The following is a 24,183-nucleotide window of genomic DNA, read 5'->3' as shown; positions in this document are numbered from 1 at the left end:
AGCAAGAATGTCAGATGAAAAGACACTCAGACCAAACAGTCCAACAGAGAATTCTACCTCTGTCCATCCCACACTGTGGAGCCAATATCTCTGCCCAGAGCAAAGAGTCCTTTGTGAAATATACTCTCTCTGCTGGAGGAGGAGGGGTGGAAGGAATTATAAAGATGTCTACATTCACTTTCCTTATTGCCTTCTGCAAAGGTTTTAGCTCGATGGTGCCATGGGGTGCAGTTATCTGTATCAGTGAATAAATGCAGATGGCATTGCTATCCCATCAACAAATATGGGCCACTCTGTACTCCAGGGTCACTGTCTGTGTTAGAATATCTCTTTGTGGGAGAATGTAATTGGACATATCACAGCATGTTTATCAATATTTCCCAAACAACACTTTTATACTTAGAATGTAAGCTGAGGTTCCATTAGGGCACCATAAATCAGAAGTTTTAACTTCTGTCAAAAGATGTTTGCATAAATTACTGATATTTGAAATTTGAACTGCTTAGGTTTAAAGCAAAACTACTTATTAATTGCTGGGTTTGTGAAACATAGATAATTACAAATTAATCCACTGCTTATCAATGCTGGGGTAAGAAAGAATTCCTACAGGCCAGCCAGGTGCTGGCTGCCTTCTTGGACAGTCCCAAAATCTGCACATCTCCAGGAGCAACAGAGAAGAACCAACCATATTCCAGCATATCTCCTGTGACTTTTTTCCCTTTGACTTCCCTAAAACCTGTATTTGACAAATCTTGGCCTGAGCCAGGATGTTTCCCTCAGCTTCCCATGTAAATCTTTAGAGTTAACAGGGATTCTGTGGTAGGCACAAAAGGAACTCCTCTCTAGACCTGCAGAGAAGCAGCTGATGATAATTGACAGAGTTGGCTGTCCTTCTAAGGTTTCAAAATCTCCAGCTTCAGCACAATATTTTTTACTCCCACCATGGCCAAAAGAAAAAAAGGAGCATAAAAAAATGCTGCTCAAAACAATAGAAAATTGGAAGTGGATTGATGTACAATGTCACAATGTCATGAAAATATGCCCTCCTTTATTATCCACTGCTGATTTTTTTGCTTTTAGGCAAAAATTAGTCTGGCATTTAAAAGCTACACTGATGAGAAGGAAGAAAGTGAGTTAATTTCACAGTTTATATGAATGCTGACAAAGTGTTGTGCATGGCTACACTTTAATAGGTCTATTTTGAGCCATTCCTTGGCACAGATTATAGTTGAAACATAAAAAGTAATAGGAAAATGCACCTGCAGGTAGGCTTAAAACTTGCATAAATTAATGTTTATAATATTACTCAATTAGTCCAGTTTTGAATTTTTTTGTGTTTTTCTTCCTATTTTATGGTGCTTTTTCAAATTTGTCCTCAGCTGATTTACACTGGACAATTGACCACATTCAAAACTGCAGACAAGGAATTAGGAGCACTGAGTACAACCAAAACAGGCAAGTAAAATTATCCCCAGCATCTCTCTCCATTGCAATGCAAACTTTCTTCAAGTTTACAAGTTTTCTTCTTCTCATCCTGTGAGATGTAGATGGTATACCTGTGTGAATAGAGCTGAAAAGATTTCTCCAAGCTCTGTTTCCCTTCCTGTCCCAGCTCTCTGGGAAGGGTGACTGTGCCAAAGAAAGGTGCTGTGCTTTGAGAATGCCATTGCACGAGGAATGGCACAGCACAGACCATTTTGGGCTGTGCATGACTACGAGGACATATCATTAAGCATTTTGATTAAGTTCTACTCTATTTCAAAGCAACTGGCTTTGGAACCTTGCTGTTTAATGGTAACATCCATCCTAATTTAAAAAATCTTTTTGTTGAGCTGGAAAGTGAGCATGACAGAAAAAAAAAAAAGGTGACAAGCTCCAAATTTCTAGTTCTTCAGTGACTTAAAAGTATTACTGCTCTCACAGGGTTGCTTCTGCTTCTTCTGAAAGTTGTCACACACATACAGGATACAGAGCAGGACATTACAGAGATTATTAAACCCCCCTCAGGGACAGTTTAAACTAATGTGAATTAAGGTCTGTGCATCTTCATCTTCAGGGACCCCAGCAGGGCAGGCATCTGCCAGATGATGCCACCACAAACTGCTGCAGCTTAATCAGTTTATCCATCTCTGGATATCCATCACTTACCCATCACAAGCTGAGAAATATCAAGAAATGTCTTCTTTTAGGATGATCTAAAGATTGCAGACCTTTCATATTTGCTACTTTAATTGCCTCTTTTTTTATTCAGGTGATTCCCTATTTTCTTGCCAATAGCTTGAAACGGATTCAGACTACAATACTGACAAATTGAGTTTGGTAATATGCCACGTGCTTCTTCTGAGGGAAAACACTGCTGCAAAACCAGATCTCAGGAAAAATAGTGGCTGTGACCCATTAAACAGCTGCAAAGTACTCAGCTTTCCAGGTTTCTTGACTCAGGATGACAAATATTGGTTTACTTCTGGTCAAGACAAACCTCTAATTAAATAAAAAAATAATACTGAAGCTGAAAATCCCCCCTTGCACGAAGCCTGATGGCTGCTCTGGGCTTGTAATATCCATTGTAAAAGTACATGTTGGTTTTCTTTGTAAAGATTTTCATGACCTTTTGAAATAATTCCTTTGACCTACTGTTATTTTAATCTCAGTAATTTGTAGGTAGACAGATTCTTCTTGCTGATTGAAAAATGCATCTGTGCTGATTTCCTCTTCCAAGGTAACCTCTGTCTGCAGTGGCACACTGCATCTCTGACTTTTTCCCTTATTCATTTCTGAAAATTTTGGGAGGTCATGAATTTCTGACAAATTTCACTTCAAGACTTAAGACCTAATGGATGACAACACAGAAGCCAATAAATACTGACACAAAATTATTTTTTTCCATTGTGACAACATCATTAGGGAAAAAGAGATCAAAAATTCTCTTTAGCCCTCCTTTTGTTCTAAATGTATTTATACAAATATTTTGTATTTTTTAACCAGTAGACAAATTAAGTTCTGCCTGAATTTTGGCTGTTTTAATTTTCTCCCTGCATTACCTTACAACATCCTTGTAGCCCTCCTGAGTTTCCTGCAACTTCTTCCAAAGGTCATAAACTCTCTCAAGCTAAAGAGCTCTGAAGCTCTTTCCTCATGAAGAATCCTAAGCATACAGACCTAATTTCTCCATTTCCCTGTTTATTGTGATCATCATCAATCACAGAGTCACAGAATGGTTTAGATTGGAAGGGATCTAAAGATCATTTAGATCCAAACCCCAAGCCAAGGGTAGGGAGCCCTGACACTATATGATCACATAAATAAAAATCTAGACAAATGTGAGATAAAGACTAGTGCCTCGTGTTTTGGGAATGTAAAGGCTTCAGTTCACTTTGATCATGATGTGCAAAGCTGGACCCCAACACTGACATCGCTGACACTTGTCCATCTATCCTCTAAGCTGGCCTTCTGCTAGATTTACCCAGCCAAGTAAAATAGCCTTCAGTATCAACAAGCCCAAACAAACTAAACATTTTTGCAATATCCCCATTGAATACATTTAAGTAAATTAGCCTTTTAAATGAATTTGTTCCCTGTGCAGTGCTCTTATCAGTCAACAGATTCCTCCTGTAATTAGATTGTATAGTGTTATAAATGTCCTTTTTCCTTTATAATAACAGAAAGGAAAATTAGTTGCAAGAAGCAAACACCTTCATCAAATAAGGTTCATGTCAATTCATTATTCAAATGTGGAAAACAATTTGTGGATATTCACTACCTGTGTACTACGTCTATCTAATATCAAAAGGCACCAACTGAATTTTATGCTTTGTAATGCACAGTAAGTAGCTTTTATTTGTTTTGTATTAAAGCAATTTCATGAGCTATGTTAACTACATTCAGTGTTCAACAATAGCACTAACAACTGGTAAATGAGACCCTTTATGCTTAATCTAACTCTTAACACATTTCACAATTCAGATTCAGATTGCTTGTCAAAAATTTTAATATACTAAAAAGCCATTCCAGACTAAATTGACGTTTTGCAGTCTCCAGCTGTTCTCCAATAGCAGAGAGAGCTGCCCTACCTTACCTGCTTCTGGGAAAGACCTACAGAACTGCCTGGAACTGAGGGATAAATCACAGCCCCCCAAGATAAATGTTGTTTCTAAATTCACAGCATCTGCCCATTTGTCTGCAAGGCCATTTTGATTACTTAATACGAAAATTCTATTCTGGCTTCAAACTCACGGTCCAAGGCTTTACTCTCTACTTTGGATGCTGTTTTCTAAGACAGGAGGTTTCCTGTTATTTTGTGATTGGAAATTAAATTATAGTTTTGTCTTGAGCTAAAACTTTAGTGTTTCCACTTCATTAGTGAAAGTGCTTGAGCAGTGATAAAAGGACAAGTTTTCATTCCATTTTCTGAAACTGGTTGCATATCAGAAATTATTTTTGTCCTAAAGAGGTTATCATGAAAATACATTAAAATGAACTCTCAGAGAAGACTGAAGGGGCAAAGAATGTCTTTTGAGTCATTCTTATGACAGAACCTATATGCAATTTAAAGAGAAAAAAATAATCTAGATGGTTGAAAATGAAAACATTTTAATGATGATATTTCCTAGGGCAAACAACAACCAACCAAAAAGAACAACAACAACAACAAGGAAAAAATCTGCATTTGAGTTGACTAAGAATGTTTTTATAAATATGTATGGCATATATAGAAAAAAAACCTCATGTGTATACACATAGAGTGATTTTAGAGGTTCAGATTGGATATTAAAAAAGATTTCTTCACTAAAAGTGTTGTCAAGCATAGAAACATGTTGCCTAGAAAAGTGATGGAATCATTATCCCTGGAAGTGTTCAAAAATCCCTTGGATGTGGCATTTGAGGACATGGTTAATGGTACAAATGATGGTAGTGCTTGAGCTGACAGCTGGACTTGATAATCTTAAAGGTCTTTTCCACCCCTAATGATTCTATATGTGTATTTATTTATATTTACATCTCCATTCAGCTATGGAGAACTGCCAAACCCAAACAACTCCCCCTCATTAATTCATTCATCAATACAAACATCTTTTACATCCCTGTGCCAGGCAGTGAAAAATTATTGGCAAATCTAAAAAACTCCATAGTTTAAAGACATGGAAGCCCACGGAGGCCAGATTGTGGATGCCATTCTGTGGTGACACTGTTTCTTCTCAGCCCAGTCTTGGAATTTTAAACATTTTTTATTGAACAGAGCGACCACAGACTACACATAACAGGCATGGGACACAAATCTTAATCCTATTTGGCAGAAAAACAATGCATTTCTGGTTTTCATCTGACAGCAGCAGATATGTAAATACAGCACATTGTTGAGGGTAGAGACACCCACATAAGCCAGCTCCTGTAAATCTTTTTCCTCTAATATCCACCTACAGGAAGACAGCATTCTTACAGGAGGAACAGCCATGGAAAACTGAGAAAATTAATATTTTCCATTAAAAAAATAAAATTGAGGACCAAACATTTAAGATAAATAGAAATATTGGAGTAGGATGTGCATGTGCTATCAACTTAATAAATTGCTTTGTTTGTATTGATTTACTAGTCTGTATTTGATATATTGGTTCATTATGTTATATTTAAATCCTATTTCAGTTACACTAATAACACTAATCCAAAGCCTCAATAACGAGCAATAATTAGAAATGCATTGACAATATATGGAACTATTTATGTTATGCCTCTCACTAAATCTGTTATGTAAGAAAACATCAGTTGGTATTTCATAAATACAATTTGACATTTATTACCTCGAAAAATTAGAGCTACTTTGTTAAAACCCCTGGGATAATAAAGCAATAGAAAAAATAGTTGGCATTGCAGTCAGACTTAGTGACAGGTTCACTGATAATTTACACTTTGTACAAAATTAGCAGTTAGAAAGTATTTGACTTGAGACCCTTGACAAGTAGGAACTATCAAGCCCAAAAAAGAGCATTCTCTGAACAGATAGAAGAGAATTCTCCTGGTCAGCTCTAATGATTGTGTCTCACTGTTCCAGTACTGTAAGTGTTCTAAATGGAGGCTGTAGGTTTTTTACTTGTAATTGGCCAAGAAGGAGTGTCCAGGAAAGTATTTTTTAGGGAAAATTACCATCTAAAAATATCATTTTAGTAAAGCAAATATATTTCACAGATTGCACTGATTTCCCTTAAAATTCTTCTATGAGAGAAGAATAGAATTCTTCTATGAGATATTATTTTTTTTCTTCTATGAGGAAAAAAACCTGACAATGTTCCAAATGTCTCATATTGACCCCTTTAGAAGGAAAAAGAAAAAAAAAAAATCTCCTTTAGAATAAAATTTTTGGCTCTTTTTTTTCATTTTTATTTTCATTTTCATCAAGATACAGTTCATATAGCAATATATTTTAGAATTTAAAGGTAAAAATACAAAAAAATTACTTTAGTTCATGCACAGATGTTTTGGTTTCTTTGGTTTTTCTTTTAGGGGCATTTCACAATTTTTTAATTTCTATTCAATTATTTGTACTCTATTTCCCACATCACTTTAAAAACTGAATTTACTGACGGGAGGATATGTTCCATCCTATGGATCATCACAAATGCCTACAATCATGGTGGCTCTTCAGGTAAAAGCACGTATAGGGTATTCTATAGAAGTTCTTGAACAATTCTGATTATGATAAATAAGAAGGGGAAAAATCCTTTTTCTTCACCTGATCTCTAGGGTTATACATCAGCACAGAGAAAATTAAAGCCATAAAAACATTGCTTTAGCAGCAAATTAAGCACTGGGGTAAATGTCTTATCAAAGTCAGAGTCTGACCCAAGGCATCCTTTTTCTCAGATAAGCACTGAACCATCTGGCACAAGGAAAGCTGTATGAATCATGTATCATAGAATCATAGAATCTCCTGATTTGGAAGGGATCCATTAGAATCATTGAATCCAATTCCTAGTCCCCAACTGTTTTTTATATGTCTTCCCCTCTAGACCCTTCATTATCTTCATAGCCCTTCACAATTTTTATAACCCTTCTTTGGACACTCTGAAATACCTTTATATCTTTAATTGTGGTGCCCAAAACTGCCCCCAGGACTTGAGGAGAGGCCTCCCCAAGGCAGAGCAGAGCAGAACAATCCCCTCCCCGGCCTGGCTGGTGATGCTGTGCCTGATGCCCCAGGACAGGGTTGGCCCTTCTGGCTGCCAGGGCACTGCTGACTCACATTCAGCTTCCACTGACCAGGACCCCCAGGTCCCATCCCACAGCTGCTCTCCAGCCTCTCATTCCCCAGTCTGTCTGTACATCCAGGGCTGCCCATCCCAGGTGCAGAATCCAGTCCTTGCCCTTGTTAATCTCCACACTGTTGGTGATTGCCCATTTCTCTGATTTGTTGAGATCCCTCTGCAGAGCCCCCCTGCCCTTGAGGGACTCAACAGCTCCTTCCAATTCAGTGTCATTGACAAATTCACTTAGTATTTCTTCAAGTTCTGCATCCAAGTTGTTAATGAAGATGTCAAAGAGGACTGGGAAAAAGATGGAGCCCTGAAGAATCTCACTATTTACATTGCCAGACTGATGTCACCCTATCCACTACAAACCTTTGGGTGTGCTTTTATTTCCCTCTGTTACCTCTGGGTCTGAAAATTACACGTTTGTCCAGATCTTCATATTGTTATTACTAAGAGTCTGCATGAGAAACATTCACAAAGCACATTGTGGTATCTCTTGGCTAAAAGATGATAGAGCAACACTGAATAATTACAATTTTATGGGAAAAAAACCACCCAAAACATTCAAAAATATATGTTTATGAAAAAAAGGATAGATTAGATACAAAGATTTATACAAAAATCTATGTATGTATGTATGTATGTATGTATGTATGTATCTATCTATCTATCTATCTATCTATCTATCTATCTATCTGTCTATCTGTCCATCCATCCATCCATCCATCCATCCATCCATCCATCCATCATCTATTTATCTAAAGCTGGTCTTTACATGTCATTTTAAATTAAATATTTATTAATACATACACACTTATGGTGCAAATTCTGATCTCCTAACCAAAAATAACACAGTGGAGACATCAAAAAGGGCCTTAATACATTGTCCATTCTGATTAAAGAGTCCAAGCTGCCAACTCACAGATGAGGAAAGCAAATCCACTCCTGTTTCTGTGATCAAATGAGGACCCCTGAGCTGAAGAGCTGCCTTGTTATTACTCATCTCTGCAGGCAGCAGCATAAAACAGTAAATTTTTAAAAGAACAGTTGTTAACATCTTTCTGTCTCTCCCACCTGTATGTACACACACACATGCATGGAAGAGGAAACCCTGTTCAGTGATATTAGAACAATTGTGCCATTACAATTGCCATTCAGGACATCAGAAAATGTCAAAAATGTTTTGATTCCACTTGTATGCCTGCCTAGGAACAGGGAAGGATGTGCTCAGCTGTGGCTCTGGCTGGGATGGAAATGGCTTTATGGTGTGTAATTATACAGGTTAGCAGCTGGAAGAGTATTTCTCTTTATGCTATATACTGTCTGATATTAAGTATTTGAACAAAGAGCTAAGTAATTAAATAAATTATTTTCCCCAGGATTTTATAAGTTACTATTGGCTTTGTTTACAGAATTTTACAGTTAACTGCATTATTTAAAAAAAAAAAAAATTAAAAATCATATAGCTTTGAACTGAGAAATAAAAATAAAATTAAAGCATCCTGAATTTGAATAGGCATTTTCTTCCCTCAATAGGGGAAATGTTTCAGACAGTATGATTTGGAGTCTTCACTCAGCAGCAATTGCTGACTCCAAGAAGATGACAATCAGCCCCAGAGCATATATTTTTGGGTGTAGTGTGAGCATGGAAATCATCTTAGAGAAAAATGAGGAACTGAAGGGACGTGAGATGGAAGTGAGGAGGTGGAGGTCTCATCTCGTCCTTTCAAGAGAGAATGGCCACAGCTGACACAAGAGCTGGCTGAAGACACTCTGACAATTCATGTGGACCTAACAAACAAATTCAGCTCTGTTCTCTTTCAGGTGCCATTTCTCTCATGTTTTTGGGCAGAATATGCTATTAAACACAGTGAACTTCTATCAAACTGCATGTACCACACTACTTGGCTCTGTGTTGCTTTCTGAAGCACAGACACGAAGCAAATGGTCACTCTGACATATTTTTTTATTTAATAAAAGAAGCAACAAGGACTGCAGCTTCCTATTTAGAAATGCCAGGCTCTATTATGTACTGACAGTGACTGACAGAGAGAAAGTGACTTCAGGCTTGGACCTCTGTTCACGTATGACAAGAGCTACAGGAATAATTGATTTTACAGTTCACTGCCCACACAGGAAAAAAAAAACAAAAACGTGTTAGAAACTTAGAAAGAAGTATTTCCTTCTCCAAAGTGAAATGAAACACCCTTCTTTATTTTTTTGTTTCGAAGACATTTTCCTTGGTGATTGCAAACCATCTAGTCCTTGTGACTTCACATTTCAAGACCTGACACTTAAGCACCACAACAAACCTTTTAAAACCTTATAATGAACTACAAATACAAATACAAATTAAATCATACCTTAAATTCACATGTACACTGTGAATTTAGATGAATTGACACGTGCTGAGTCATGTAACATAGCACAGGACACCACCACAATTATTTAATGTGGGGAGCAGTAGACATTAGGATGCAGAGAGTATGGAAAATATATTCCATATATACATGTGGATATATTCCATACATACATATATATAAATATATATAGAATATACACATATATGTGCATATATATAATTATACACATATAAAAATATACAAATATATATGTATAATTATATATATATTTTATATATGTGCATATAAACATAAATACACATATATACATATGGAAATATACATATATATAAATATATATAAAACATACACATATATACATATATATAATTATACATATATATAAATATGCATATATATACAGAAACATAAATATATATATATATACATATGGAAAATATATTCCAAAATTTATGCCTGTTTCACAGTTTCCCACAGAGGTGGTGGACTGAACTCAGCAGTCACACCACTCTTTCCTGTCTCTGACCACAGAGTCTGGGGTTTTATTTCTTGCTAGGAAAATAGCATGTCAGTGGGATTCAGTATACAGGAGGAGAACCAGGCTGACACTGCATTGTCTGCACATCAGTCAGACTCCAGAAATAACTCAAGCCTCACTGTATTTGTCCCACTAATGTTCCATTTGGGCTTTCTGAAATTTGGGTTCTTCTTTACCTTTCCAAAATGTTGACAGGAAGCACATCAAAATTAAATATCAAAGTGATCAAATATTTGATGAGTTCTATTTCTAAGGTACAGTGTTTTCACTGGAATCAGACTGGTTAGGGTTATCCTGGCTGATATCCTGCCCCTAAGCACAGGATGCACTGAACTGTGAATGAATTAATGAAGCATTAAAGAAATGTCCCTATTGCAACCACTCTTGCTCTGTTTATGCAGAAGGTCATACCAATGAAAACTTATTTGGGGCTACTTGAAATTTCCCAACAAACTGTGCTTGAGTTGCATGAAGACCTTGAGCACATGAAGCACAAAAAGATGACATTTTAAACCTAAAAACCAAAAAAATTGACATCCTGCTACTCTCTTAAAACTGTTCTCAGCTACAAATATGTTGGTGTATAGAGGAGGAATTGCTTACTTCAAACACTGCAGCACCATTTGTGCAGAAGGAAAGACTCAAAGGCAAAGACAGGGATCCTCCTGCTCGAAGAAAGGAATATATAAAGGACCAGAGACAACAAAAGTGCAAAAAGGATACTAATGAAATGATAAAAATTAAGTCTAACTTAAATGAGGTGATGAATTTCTTCATCTCTTGTTCACATTTTGTAGAAAAGGGGTTTATGAGCTAGATGCTGCCACAAGCAAAATCTGAGGACCACTATTCCAGCATCATATAAATACAATAAAAAATAGGATATATTTCCTTTTCTTGGGAAACTTAAAATTCAAAGAGGCCATATACACCAAAAAAAAAAAAATAATAAAAAAGTCTATTTGATTATATTCTACATCAATCCAACAGGCTGAGCCTTTGCTTTTATCCACACTCACTGGTGCTAGTTGTGGGGAACATGCATCTACTGTCTTACAACATGGCATGGTACCATCAAGAAACTAAGAATAATAATGTATTATATAAATAACAAGGGTATAGACATGAGTGCCTTGGGATTTTTGATACTCCAGCCCATTAGCAGGATGTTTATGAATTGCACTCTTTGCTTTCAGGGCTACTACAGCAGGTGGCCAAGATCACTGAACCCTGTCATTTTGCTACCACTGGCTTGGCTTCTGAAATTATAGGTACAATCTGAAAATAGGTTCCTAGTAGGTTATTTTGGTTCTTGATCACACAGACTCTCATAGGAGGGAAGAGATTCAGTGCCAACCCTACCCACTTAAATCAATTTATTAACAGCTTTGCCCGTAATTCACTGCTGAAATGTCTATAATCAGAGCAGTTGCTACATGCTGGTTAATTACCTTTGTCTTCATAAATGGAGATAAAAAAATGAAACAATCAGAATTATTTCTGATTTTTTTCCTCATCTTAGCAAATTTAAATATTAGAAACAATGTCAAACAATGGCTAAAGAAGAAATATTTAACTCTCTTTTGACAGTGAAAAATTACTTCAACCTTTATGAGTTCATTTTTTAAGTAGTTTGACATTTCGTTACCAAGGCAGTTTTTATTTTATTGTTTCCACAGCCACAAATGTTACCAAGTAGGTTCCTATGATTCATATGCAAGCAGAAAGAAATCATGTCTCTATTGACATGACTGTTATATTTTATTATTATTTACAAATGCTCCTGCCTATCCCAGACTTTCTATTTGGATCATGATTGACTTCCATTTTTCCCCAAAGAGGTGGGTAAAAGATTTTTGACTTCTGTAGTCTTTGTCAAACCAGATCAGAGAGAAATCCAACAAGTCTTGTGTTTTGCAAGCAATCACAGTCAAGTATTTGATACTCACGGAGAAGACAGAGGTAAACAAGGAGAACAAGATAAAAGCCTAAGCCCTGACAGCTTCAGAAACTGATTGCCTCCAAGAAAAGTCTTCCTCAAAATACTCAAATATTGGTTTATATCACAGCCCTCTCACTTCCCATCCTTTCAGAACAAGGACTGTGTCTGTGCTGTCATTTTGCACAATTGTGTAAAATCTTACAAAGTTCACAGAAGCACCTTCTGGCAATGTGTTATACCAGCTCTTTTATGGTCTACAGAAATGGGGAGGAAAAAAATTCCTTTTATTGGGTCTAAATGGGCCATTTTTCAGGTTACCTGAATTTTTTCCATTATTGCATTGTGAAAAATAATCAACAGAAGATCTGTTGTGAGAACATACTCCAAGGTCTGTTGTAAAACCAAGTCAAATCAATTTCCATTACTTCCCTAATTATTTTGCTGAAGATAATTCTGAGGCTCAGAGAGTCCCATCACTCAGGTAATTGAAGTTGCAAAGTGATCCAAGGAGATCCATTAGATTTTTCTTTTAGAAATGCTTCAAAACCTGTTTTTAATGAGTATTGTTTTATTTTATTAGTATTATTTTTTTATTTTATTTCAAATCACACTCAGAAAAACATCATTTACAGCCTAGATTAAAGGTGTCTTCCTTTTGCAAAAAATTGGTCAGCACAAAAATTGCTCCTCTTTGGCCCAGGTGTTGTAATGCTGGTCTAGTTTCTTTGATGTGGGGAATGTGGTTTCTATGTCTTTTGCTGCCAGGAAACAGCTCAATGTCTAATCCTCTGATTATGCCACATCCCTGAAGTCTTCACTTATGACACTCTCAGGGAATGAATCATTTATACATCTTTCACATGCATGTAAACATACATCAAATGGAAAAGCCAATGATAAAATAATGTACAGTCCTTTTTATCACTGCAGAAATCCACAATTTCTGTTCTAACACTGAAACAGAAATAATGGCTAATCAGACTATTTCCTGGGTATGTTATTTAAGGCAATTACATTGATATGTTATAATTTACTGCAACAAAATAGGGAACTTTTGAATAGCTGGAACTGGATGAATTTGCATAACTATTACATCTTCACAGGTTCATTTTCATAGCCCCATAGATACCTCCTGTATTATGCATAGTACATATACCAGCCCTCAAGTAATTTGCACTCAAAGACAATCAAATTTCATGAGCTATGAGTAGCTTACCATTTATTCTGCAGGCCATAATTTTATGGTTTTCAATAAAATACTTCTAATGAGTTCAGTAGTAGAGAAAGAGACTGACTGGCAGCTCTGGAGAGTTGAGCTGTATTTGTTTACAAAGAAACACAGTGTGTAGAGCAGAAGCAGAGTTTACCACCCACATGAATGTTATTCAGCACTGCCTTGGGGGTGTCCTGCTGTCCTTTCACCCCTGCCCCTCATCAGCCAACCCTGTCTGCCAATGACAGGAAGACCTAATTCCAGCAGAGACATTGCAGATTGCATCCAGGCCTAACAAAGACCTGTGAGGTGGAAATGACTTTTGCCTTGGGTCATCAAAGAGCAGATACATGGTGCCTTCCACTGACCTTATGGTTTTATCCTACCCATGGAAAGAATTTGGGAATATCTTGGCAGACTTTACAGTAACCTTTCAATACTTAAGGGCAACTTATAAGAAATATGGGGAGAGATTTTTTAGCAGGGTGTGTTGAGATAGGACAAGGGGTAATGGTTTAAAACTATAAAAAGGTAGATTTTAGCTAGATATTTAGTGTTGAGGGTACTGAGACACTGGGCCAGACTGCCCAGAGACCTGGTAAAAGTCCCATCCCTGGAAACATTCAAGACCAGGTTTGACAGGGCTCTGAGCTACCTGTTCTAGTTGACAATGACCCTGCTCATTGCAGGGGGTTTGAACTAGGTTATGTTTAAAGGTTCTTCCAATCCAAACTTCTATGAGTCTACAAAGAAGACAAGGAAGAAAATTGTTGGGTAAAGGCTTCTCTGACTTGGCCTTATCTGATCTTCTAGGAACCAGAGGCAGCAAACAAACAATACTGCAGCTCCTTCACATTTCATAACACAGCCAGCTAACCTGGGATCATGCAGGGACTGAGTGCACAGATATTAACAATACATCAGACCCTATCAAAACACCAGACTGTGAAGCTGGGAGCAGTAGAGGTAAATATTGTTTTAAAACTAAGCTGATTTCTCAAAGTTTATGCCATTCAAAGAAGTAGTGTGAGCTCATTTGCCTCTGGCTGTGTCTGGCTTACCCTACATAAGTCTTTAGACCCATATTCTCACCCAAGTACTCATGTGTGTAACTGCATGAATACTGACACAATTTTCCTGGTTATGCAAAGAGTTTCCTTGAAGCATTAACCAATTTTGATCCAAATTTCTTTTTGACACTCATCACAACACTGGAGTATAGATTCTGGATATGTGATTAAGTCAAGTCATCTTCAGAAGTTATTCTTGTCCTGAAGCACTTCTAAAATTATTCTTATTTTCCCATAAAGCTACCAAAAAAATGCTTTGTTGGCTAAACTTTTGTCTAATGCTATTCACCCTCTGTCTGGCAGTGCTTTTGAGAATCATCACGGACCCATCTCTTTCTCTGAGCCCACTCTTTTCTGATTGTCACAATGCCAAATCTTGTCTGATCCTTGGAAAAAATATGAGACCATTTGAGTGAGGTCAGTTGGTTTTGCATGAACTGGTGTTACAGGGACTGCATTTCTAAGTGTTTCCACCTAACACAGCACCAAAACTTCTAATTATCAGCTGTGAAGCTGTTTCTTGGGTCATTACAACTGACATGATAGCTGTGAACAGAGGTGTAGGCTTTTGCTGTCACGTCAAGATTTGTTTCCACAAAACAAGCCAAAGTGGTAGGAAAGAGAGGGAACCTTTTTTCTCATTCCCCAGTCCCAGAGCTGCTGTCTGGGACACTTGCCAGTAGCAAAGGGTTGGCTTTCAGATGATGGATCTCAACCGTGGTGTTGGCATCTCTGCTCACCCTGCAAAGGCCATCAGCTCAGAAGCTCTGAGAGTTGGTCTCCCTTCAGGAACTCTCTCATCATCAGTCAGTGGGAATTATTGTTCCTTAGGAGCTAAGGATTACTGCTCCTTAGGGCATATAAACATGATTTTTAAGTAAGGTACCACTGGAAAAAATACTGAGAAGAAAGAAAAAGTGAATAATAAAAACATTCTTTCAAAAGGTAGAGAGCAGCCAAGTCCAGCTCCTGAAGTGAGGAGTAAAAAATCTGTTCTCACTGCTCCTCCACTTTACTTTGGGGAAGAAATTAAAAAAGAATTATTATTGCACAAGCCACTTCTTGAAAATTCCTGAAAAATTGATGTTGAAACCTCCAGAAAGGAAAACCTTGAACTGAAGCAATGTCAGCCAAGTGAATGGCTGTACAAACCACATAAATGCAGTCAGACAATGTGAGAAATTATGGTGGAGGAAGCCAAATAAATTCTTCAGTATATAACTGTAATGGTAGTTGTGAAGGAGAAATAAATCCTCCATGCTTAGTCTGCCTTTCACCACACTACTCACAACTCTCTAAATTAGCCATAATAAAAATCCTTTCAGTTATATAAGTCTAGGTGAGATCTAGAAAGAGAATGCAACAATCTGATTATTTCCAATACATAAACAATGCAGAAAAACAGCAAAAAAAAAAAAGGCATATGAAAAGAGCAACTTCCTATGCAAATTCTATTGCTTAACAAAAGAAATAATTATCAGTACAATATGAGCAATTCCCAAGGATTTTCCCCAGAACAAGTCACCATCACCCTCCTATCTGGAATTTCACAAGAATCTCCAGTTGATTTAATGACATTTTCATTGAACACCCATAGAAAAAAGATTGCAAGGCTTTTTTAACACCATGTTTCAGGCCTAAACCCAAATTAATCTCAGTTTTGAACTCTATAAAAATGCAGATCGTCGCTTTGCCATACATTGCATGTGTCGGGTCAGAAAGTGAAAACCACAGAAAAGAAATATGCCAGTGATTAAAGAAACCAGTTATTGTCACATTATTAGTTACATGTTTTCTGCTACAGCTAGGAAATCATTTAGTTCTTTCTAGAGATCAGCCATTTATCTTCGGGCAACCAAAGATTAAAGACTTCATCAGTAATTATCACAAATGGCACCCTCAACATACTGATTAAATATACTTGTCATTTTACCTTATAAAGAGCAGTATATCAGCTGTCTTAGTATTTCAGAATAATTATGTGTTGGACATCTGCTGGAGTCCCAATCACACCATTTGCATCAGCGAGACACCCAAGGAATCTTTTAAAACCACCCATTACAAATGCATTCTAACACATGAAAGAAATGTTTACCATTAAACACTCACACTGGAGTAGAGAAGTCTGAAATGACAACTAAGGGCATTTCCATGTAATTCTAGATAAAAGTCCCATGTAAACTGCATTGAGCAATTATAAGTAAAAGCTATTTTAAATGAGATTTAAATGATGATTAAAACAAAAGCAAAAATATATATCAGTTGTCTTAGGACCAGATTCATATTACATATTAAAGTTCCTACAATGGATTCTATGAGGGCTCCTCTCTGATGCACAATCACTACAGAATCAAAGAATATTCTGAGTTGGAAGTGATCTACAAGGATCATCAAGTTGAGCTTTTAAGGGAGTGGCCTGGACAGGGATCAAACCCATAATGTTGGGTTTCTTAGCCCATTGCTCCAATGAGCTGACATCATCTCAGGGTCCTGCTACTTTGAGAGCTGAAAAAGAACTGTTTGGCCAAAGAGCCATAACTACAGAGAAGAAAAGAAGACTAAACCACAGATGACTGCTATGAGACATAAAAATGTATGTTTGAATAATGTTTTGGTGCTAGGCTAGAACAGCCCAGGTTTTGCATATGTTGCCAAAAAGATGAAAATATTAGCAAACTGTCTGTGGAAAAGAACTCTTATCATCAACAAATTTCATTTGAATGACACTCCTGGTTCTTGTGTTATGCCAGACATAAACCTCACAAACCTCTTTTGGGATTGCTACATCAATGCTAGATGAAAGAAGAACACTTCTCATCAAACACCAGTGCCTTATTAATGAGAAATCATATGATTAATCAATCTGATTACTTAGAAGTCAATTTATCTGCAGTGCAACTGCTAGCCAAATGAAAATAAGATTACTGTGAGTACAGTATATTAATAATCCCCAGTATGCCATTGATTCAACTTGATTATAACGCAGCAGGCATGTGATGCACAATATTACAAAGACATTAAAGCAGCCTGACAACAGTGAATACAGAAGAGGTTTATGCTACTGGGTAAGGCACAGAAATCCTGAAGTGTAAGTGACCATCCAGTTTTCAGATCTGGGAGGAATAGTTTATTTTACTGTAGATAAATAAAGCTGCTGTAATCTTCCAGTATCCAGCTCTTAGAGCAGTTGACATCACCTGAAAGAGTGAGTCAGTGTGGAGTTGAGACACAAACCTTGAAACATCCAAAACAAACCCTTGAATTTCCTCACACAGAAAACCAATTTAGCAAACACAAAAGGGAATTCAGGTTCCCCAAAAGGAAACCACACATAGCTCATGAAGCTGTTTCACCCCACTGGCATCTCCCAAGATTGCACTAGATATGATCCTATTTTGGACATATCTGCAATGATATATATTCCCTGTGAGCATAGTTATAGGCTGAAAATAACTGGAAAAGTTCTAGCACTTCTTATTATTTCATAGTTTTTATTATTCTGTAGATTATTCTCTTCTAGTTTGTTGACCAAAAGAATTGTCTTCCTTCATATTTATCTGATAACACAAAAATATCTTCTTTCAATAATAAATATCTTTGTTGTCTTAATTGTGCTTGAAGGGAAAAATGTAATATAGATATAGAGAAAATATTAGAGAGGGAGGGAAGGAGGAAAGGAGAAAAGGAAGATCCCTGTTTGCTAGGGAGTGGAATGGGTAGAGACAGAAAGACTTAAAACAATCACTTAGGTTTAAATAGAATTAATTATTATAACTACTCTGCTAAGCCAGGAGATGAGGAAAGTGCCAGTGATGTCCAGATTTCATTTGATAAGATCTAGGGAAAATACACATGTACAATCCAAAGCTGCTGGCATTTAATCAGTCTCCCAGTGAGAAGCCAGAAGTGCAGAACAAGAAGCCTTCAGGATCTGTTATTAAGCAGCGACACCTCAGCAGCCCAAACGCGGAAGATTACGTCAGGAAGTGGAAAGAAAATCTGATTGATGCTGACTATCTTCAAAAATTAAGGCAGTCAATTGCTTTTTCAGTGAGGAAAAAGAAAATCAGTGACATGAACTATGTGAGCACTTCCACAGTCAACCTGTGGGCCTAAAAAGAGCATTAACTCTCTGATGCATCCAAGTCCTGTCAGGAAAAAAAGAGGATAAATGGAAAGTATGACCTATATATGATATATCAAGGTAAAGTCTTCTACTTTGTATTCAAGAGTTAAATGGAAAACATAACTTGGCAGTTTTGACATCATATTTCATCACATTTCTGGCTTTTCTGGGGGTTTAAGACTACTTTCAATCCAGAAACCACTCTACTGTGTTCAAATCTTTTCTGAACCATGACTGGTGAATTGTCTTTGTTTAATGTGGGGAAAAGTTCTTCTTTCCTCTGACAGAAGCCTGCCCTGGTGCGACTCTCCTCTGGTGCCAAAAACCTTGCCACATAAACCCAAAACTCCATGCCACCAATCCATCTACTGCATATCATGACATGAGAACAAAATTTACTTTTGTGATACAATCTGCTTCTTGAATTTGTAGAATTTGTACCAAACCTATGAAACTGAATAAATGGTGGACTTAGTAAGGTTTCAGATGCTACAAACTACAACTTTCCTGGGGTTTTATGCCTAGACCAGAGGAAAAGGGTACAATATTAATGATTTAGAGTCCCTGCACTTTACAAAGTTCTGTTCATTTGTAAAAGTTTGTAAAGTGTTCTGGAAAAATAATCTATCTGCAGCTGTCAGGGGAAAAAGAAGCTCTTTTTGGTTTATTCACAATAGCTAAGGCTGAAATAAGGAAAGTCTTGACTGTTTGCAGTCTTACAGTAAACTGAATAATCAGATTTGATTCCCTAGAAAAGATGCTAAACAGAAGGCACTTGTCCAGGAGATGCATTTTCAGAGCTTAAGCCTGGAGACTTCTTAGATCAAGGAAAACAGAGAAATGCACATGAAATGCAGAAGGAGATGAAAATAGAACTAAACAAAATTAAAAACAGGATAGACCAATACTAACTGTCCCACGGCAGTTTATGACATGAAAAGAAACTAACCAGCATCCCTATAAAGTTGATTTTCTTGTGTTCTGCCTCTCCATGAAGCTTCATCAGCCTTGGAAAACCAGATCTATGAATGTTTCACCCTAGATTTAGCCAGTTGCTTCAAATCAGAATAGTTTACAAACATAAATATGGGTGGTATATTTTGAGTTCTGGTATTCAACAGTTACTAATTCAGACACGCAGTAGGGAAGGTCCAAACAAAAATATACGTAAAGTAATCAGAGAGGTCTGCAGGTTTTGGGGGTTTTTAATCTCATGAAAAGGGTAGGATCCATTCTCATGCCCATTGGCAGTGATGCAAAATTCTCCAAACCAATTGAAGTTTAACAAACACATTCAAACAACCTGGAATAGTATCAAAAAGTCACTAAAGGGAAGAGAACTTGGCCCAGTGCCAAGAACCGCAGCACTGTAGGAACTAATATTACTCCTCTTCCTTCAATCACTTACAGCCTGATATAAACTCCCATATAAACCAGCAGTCAGTCACATGGCCTTTCCTTAGAGTCAGGTCTCAACAGGTTCTTTTCTAGCTCTGAATTTTAATTTTTTTTATGTCAAGTCAAGAGAAAATAGCCTTTTCTCATTATCCTGCATAGGCAAAAAGGCCATCGTGATCTATTAAATTAAAACACTCAGCTCAAGAACAGCTGTCATGAGCTATGGAGGTTTCTGAAGCTGAGCAAATGCACATCTGGCCACATGGACTGTGCAGCATTATATTTATGGTGTTTTGGTGTGTGGCATTCTGATGACTGCAGGGTAGCAGTGTGCTAAAGCGAGTTCTTGGTAGAGCAATTTCCATTTGGTATTTCACAGTTCATCTGCTAGGATAATAATAATAATAATAATAATAATAATAATAATAATAATAATAATAATAATAATAATAATTGTACTGGCTCTGGCTGGGACAGAGTTAACTTTCCCCGTGGCAGCCCTCCCAGAGCTGTGCTGGGCATTGGTGGATGTGGAGGTGCTGGTGGCACTGCGGGTTTTTGGCTCCTGCTGAGCAGAGCTGGCACAGCACCAGAATTCCCCATCAGCAGGTGGGAGTGGGCAGGATCCTGCAGGGGACACAGCCAGGCCAGCTGACCCAAAATGACCAAAGGGATATTCCCTACCACAGGGTGTGTGCTGAGCAATAAAAACTGAGGAAAAGGAGGAGAAGGGGGAGCATTCACAATTATAATGTTTGTGTTCCAGAGAAACCACACCCTGAAGCTCCACTTCCCAGGAAGAGACTGGACATCACCTGCTGATGGGAAGGAGAGAATGAATTTTTTGTTTTCCTTTGCTTCTGCACGTGGCCTTGATTTTCCTTCATTAAACTGACTTTAACTTTACCCACCATTCTTCTCTATTGCACCCTGTCCTGTTGAGGAGGGGAATGATAGAATGGCTTGGTGAACACCTGGATTCCAGTCAAGGTCAACTCACCACAATTATCCTGCCATTAAAAAAAATAACCAAACAAGTAGTCTACAGAGACAGGTAGAAGATGGAGCTTCCAGCTAAGGAAGAAAATTAGGAAGGAAATAAGTTTTTTTTTCTATTTACAACAGACCAAGATTTTTCCATGGAGACTAAAAGCAAAAATGGGAGTGAAGAACTTTCCATTTCTCTTCTTTCAACAGAAACTTGTCCAGAGGAAAATGAAAATAGGCACCACTCTCCAAAGAAGCTTTTTTCTTATGTGATATAGAGATGTTCAGAGATTGTCCTAAAATCCAGTTATTTAAATGTCTATGATGTGACTGTCTAGCAGAGAGGCAGAGGTTGAGGTCAGTTTGTCTGCCAAAAGCATACACTGACCCAATGTTTGGGACAGCAGCCTCAGGCCAAACATTCTCTCAGCCCTCGTTAATTCCCTGGTAGCTCCTCTGCACCAAGTGCTCTAGGCTTGCATATTTTTAATATTTATACAGAAAAGCTTTGACAGGAAGGGCTGAGGGAAGCTGAGGGCAGCATGTTAATCAGAAGCCTTGAATCAAGGTTTCTTAGCAGGTTAATGGTTGCAGTATTCTGCAGTAAGTTTCTAGACCTGAGGAAACATTTTTGATTAAAAAAAATCAAAACAAAACACAAACCTCAAGGTTAGCACTTAAAAAACATAAAAAAGAAAATAAAAATATAAACAAAAAAGAAATGAATCCTTTTAAAACGAACAACTTTATTTTAAAAATTGCACAAAGAGCTCTCCTCTTTACCTGTGGCAAGTTGCAAGACCAAAGACACACACAAGCTGTGGGACCTGCCATGAGTAAGGCACTGTGAAACACCCTGTTACGAACACACAAAATATCCTGGACACAAATCCCTCTTTCACAACATCCTTAATAATGGCTCATATCCCCTGACTGTCATACAAAGGAACTGAAAGCCAGGACCTTTTCCTAAATAATTAATTTCACCTTACAGCCAACATCTGGTCAGGTGAATCCTGTCTTAAAAGTGTCACTGTCAATGGGGGGTATATCCATACATCTTGAACCCTGAAATGATCCCTGCAGGTGGATCATGAACACCCAGGAATTGTGTATCCAAGTGCCAGTGGTGCATGCAGAAATGTTTGAAGGGTTGTCCTTCCAAAAAATCCCTCTACAGGAAATATAAACCCATGACATGTTCTCCACAGACAATGTGCACACACTGTGTGATCAAATTGATGTAAGACACCATTCCTCATCCTCCTTACCTCTGAAGAAGTGGGTTTGCAGTAGCCAGCTCCAAACACTAGATTTTCTAATGACATGCTGGACTGGTCTGGTCCTGCCTCCAGGTTGCCTTTACCAAGCCATGAACCTTTCCCTGGACGAGCGAAACTACAAGGAGAAAAATTGAGAAGAAAAATGTAAACAGAGGGGCATTTTTAGAGAAGAATCGTTGTTGTCCCGGTTATTATTTCCTTGCTTAAAAAAGATTTAAAACTTTAGTAAGTTTTGCTATTTATTTCAAGTTACACTGTAAATTCCCATTTTCCTTGAAAATGATCATTGTCCAGTGTGCAGTAGCTCAAGCAATGTGAATGAAGTTTGTTTTCTAGGCATTCAGTGGAGTGGTTTGAGTGTTACCTTTAACTCACTCCTTTCTCTGCTGTCTTACAGATCGTTTTCCAGCATAACATCTCACCAACACAACCTTTCCATCTATCCAAATGGATCACATTCTTATGCAAACTCTCATCAGCTTGCACCTTGATGAATGCAACATCTTTCTCTCTGGCTTTAACCACATCATCCTTCCTCTTTGAGTTGTGCATGATCTCTCCTAACTACCAATATCTTTTTTGGCTCATCCTAAACTTATTCTTACAGACAAGTTTGGTTGCCACTTCTCAGTCTCCCATAGCATTAGCTTTCAGCACAAGAAGGATAAGACTTCAGCCGAAAAATGCATTTATTTTTCCTGGGTGCAATGTGATTTCACTGTTATCCAAATTGTTCCTCAAAAAAATGACAGAATGTAAGTAGTTTTATTCTCAGTGCTGATTATTGTGGTCAGTGCTCCCTTCTGGCTATATTTGTACATTTCCTGTTGAAGACCAAGAACCCATTAAAGGTGAAATAACCTGACTGGAGTTTACTCAGCATCAAGCCCACCAGAGTATTGATGCACAGCCAGGGCTCATACTCTGGATTAATCTGAGCAGTACTTACACCCCAGTTAATGATGTGGGCTGCCTTTAAATTCATTGGAGAGGAATTGGCATTTCCAGCATGTGAGTCATCTCTTGCTGAAGCAGTGATGTCAAACAGATCAGAGCAATTTTAATCTCCAAGTATTTAATTCTAATTGTGGACTGGAAAGAGAGGCTGGATCATCAACAACTGGAGCTAACCCCACTGTGAGACCCTCTGATAACACATGCTGTACACAAACTATTTCAAGATTTCAAGAGGGAAATCAGGCTACTTGTGGGGAATGCAGTGAGCCAAATTACAAACTGTGATTGCTATGCAAGTAACCAGAAGGGTTCTTAAAAAACATGCAGGAAAGGTTGGAATAGAAATAATGAACTGTAGGGAAAGAGGGAAAACACATTTGCTGCTTGTACCAGGTGCAGAGCTAATGCCACTGGCTTTGTGCTGCAGCTTCCAGATTGGGATCACCATCCACATGTATCTGATGCCCATCCAAGCATCCCAAATCCCACTGTACCCAGAAGAACTGCTCTTCTTGAAAAAATAAAATCTTCCAGGATGGAGACCACAAAAAAACATCTTAAAACCACAATGAGCCAGAACTAAAAGCCACAGGGAAATGCCATTCCTGCTGCAATGCTTTTCCAGCCCGAGGTTATCCCTTTATGGAGATGTGTATCACATGGCCACATCAGCTCAGATAAAACTAATGAATTGATATCTACACCTGATTCAGTCTTTAAGGACAGATTAATGTGCTGACTGCTGCACAGAAACACACAAAAAACAGAGAATCATAGAATCACAGAACATCCTGAGATGGAAAGGATCCACAAGCATTGCCAAAATCCAACCCTTGACCCTGCACAGGACAGCCCCAAGAATCACACCATGTGCCCAAGACCATTTCCCAAATGCTTCTTGAACTCTGGAAGGATTTATATTAAATATACAAACAAAAAAAAATTCATTAACAGCCATACAACAGGTGAGGTTCTGGTGTGAAACAGTTTTGCAACATTAGAAAAAGAATCTCAAGCAAAATTACAAATTGGACCACTTTCAGAAGGTAAAACACAAATCCCTGT

At 37.7% G+C, this 24,183-nt stretch overlaps 1 protein-coding gene across 21 annotated transcripts in view; it reads right to left on the bottom strand.

Moving 5' to 3' along the window:
- FAM135B (family with sequence similarity 135 member B) overlaps positions 1–24,183 on the bottom strand; it is a 286,821-nt gene that overhangs the window by 25,411 nt on the left and 237,227 nt on the right. For all 21 annotated transcript variants that reach the window (XM_086877994.1, XM_086878035.1, XM_086878004.1 and 18 more), the window contains one exon: positions 22,150–22,276. In XM_086877994.1, the coding sequence (XP_086734120.1) occupies positions 22,150–22,276 (127 nt within the window). The remainder of the gene's footprint in view (positions 1–22,149; positions 22,277–24,183) is intronic.

This window comes from Cyanistes caeruleus, chromosome 1 (assembly GCF_971803275.1).
Source record: "Cyanistes caeruleus chromosome 1, bCyaCae1.hap1.1, whole genome shotgun sequence".
In the NCBI taxonomy this organism is placed as follows: Eukaryota; Metazoa; Chordata; class Aves; order Passeriformes; family Paridae; genus Cyanistes; species Cyanistes caeruleus.
Note: the sequence above shows the minus strand (reverse complement) of the source record. Positions and strands in the feature narration are given on the sequence as shown.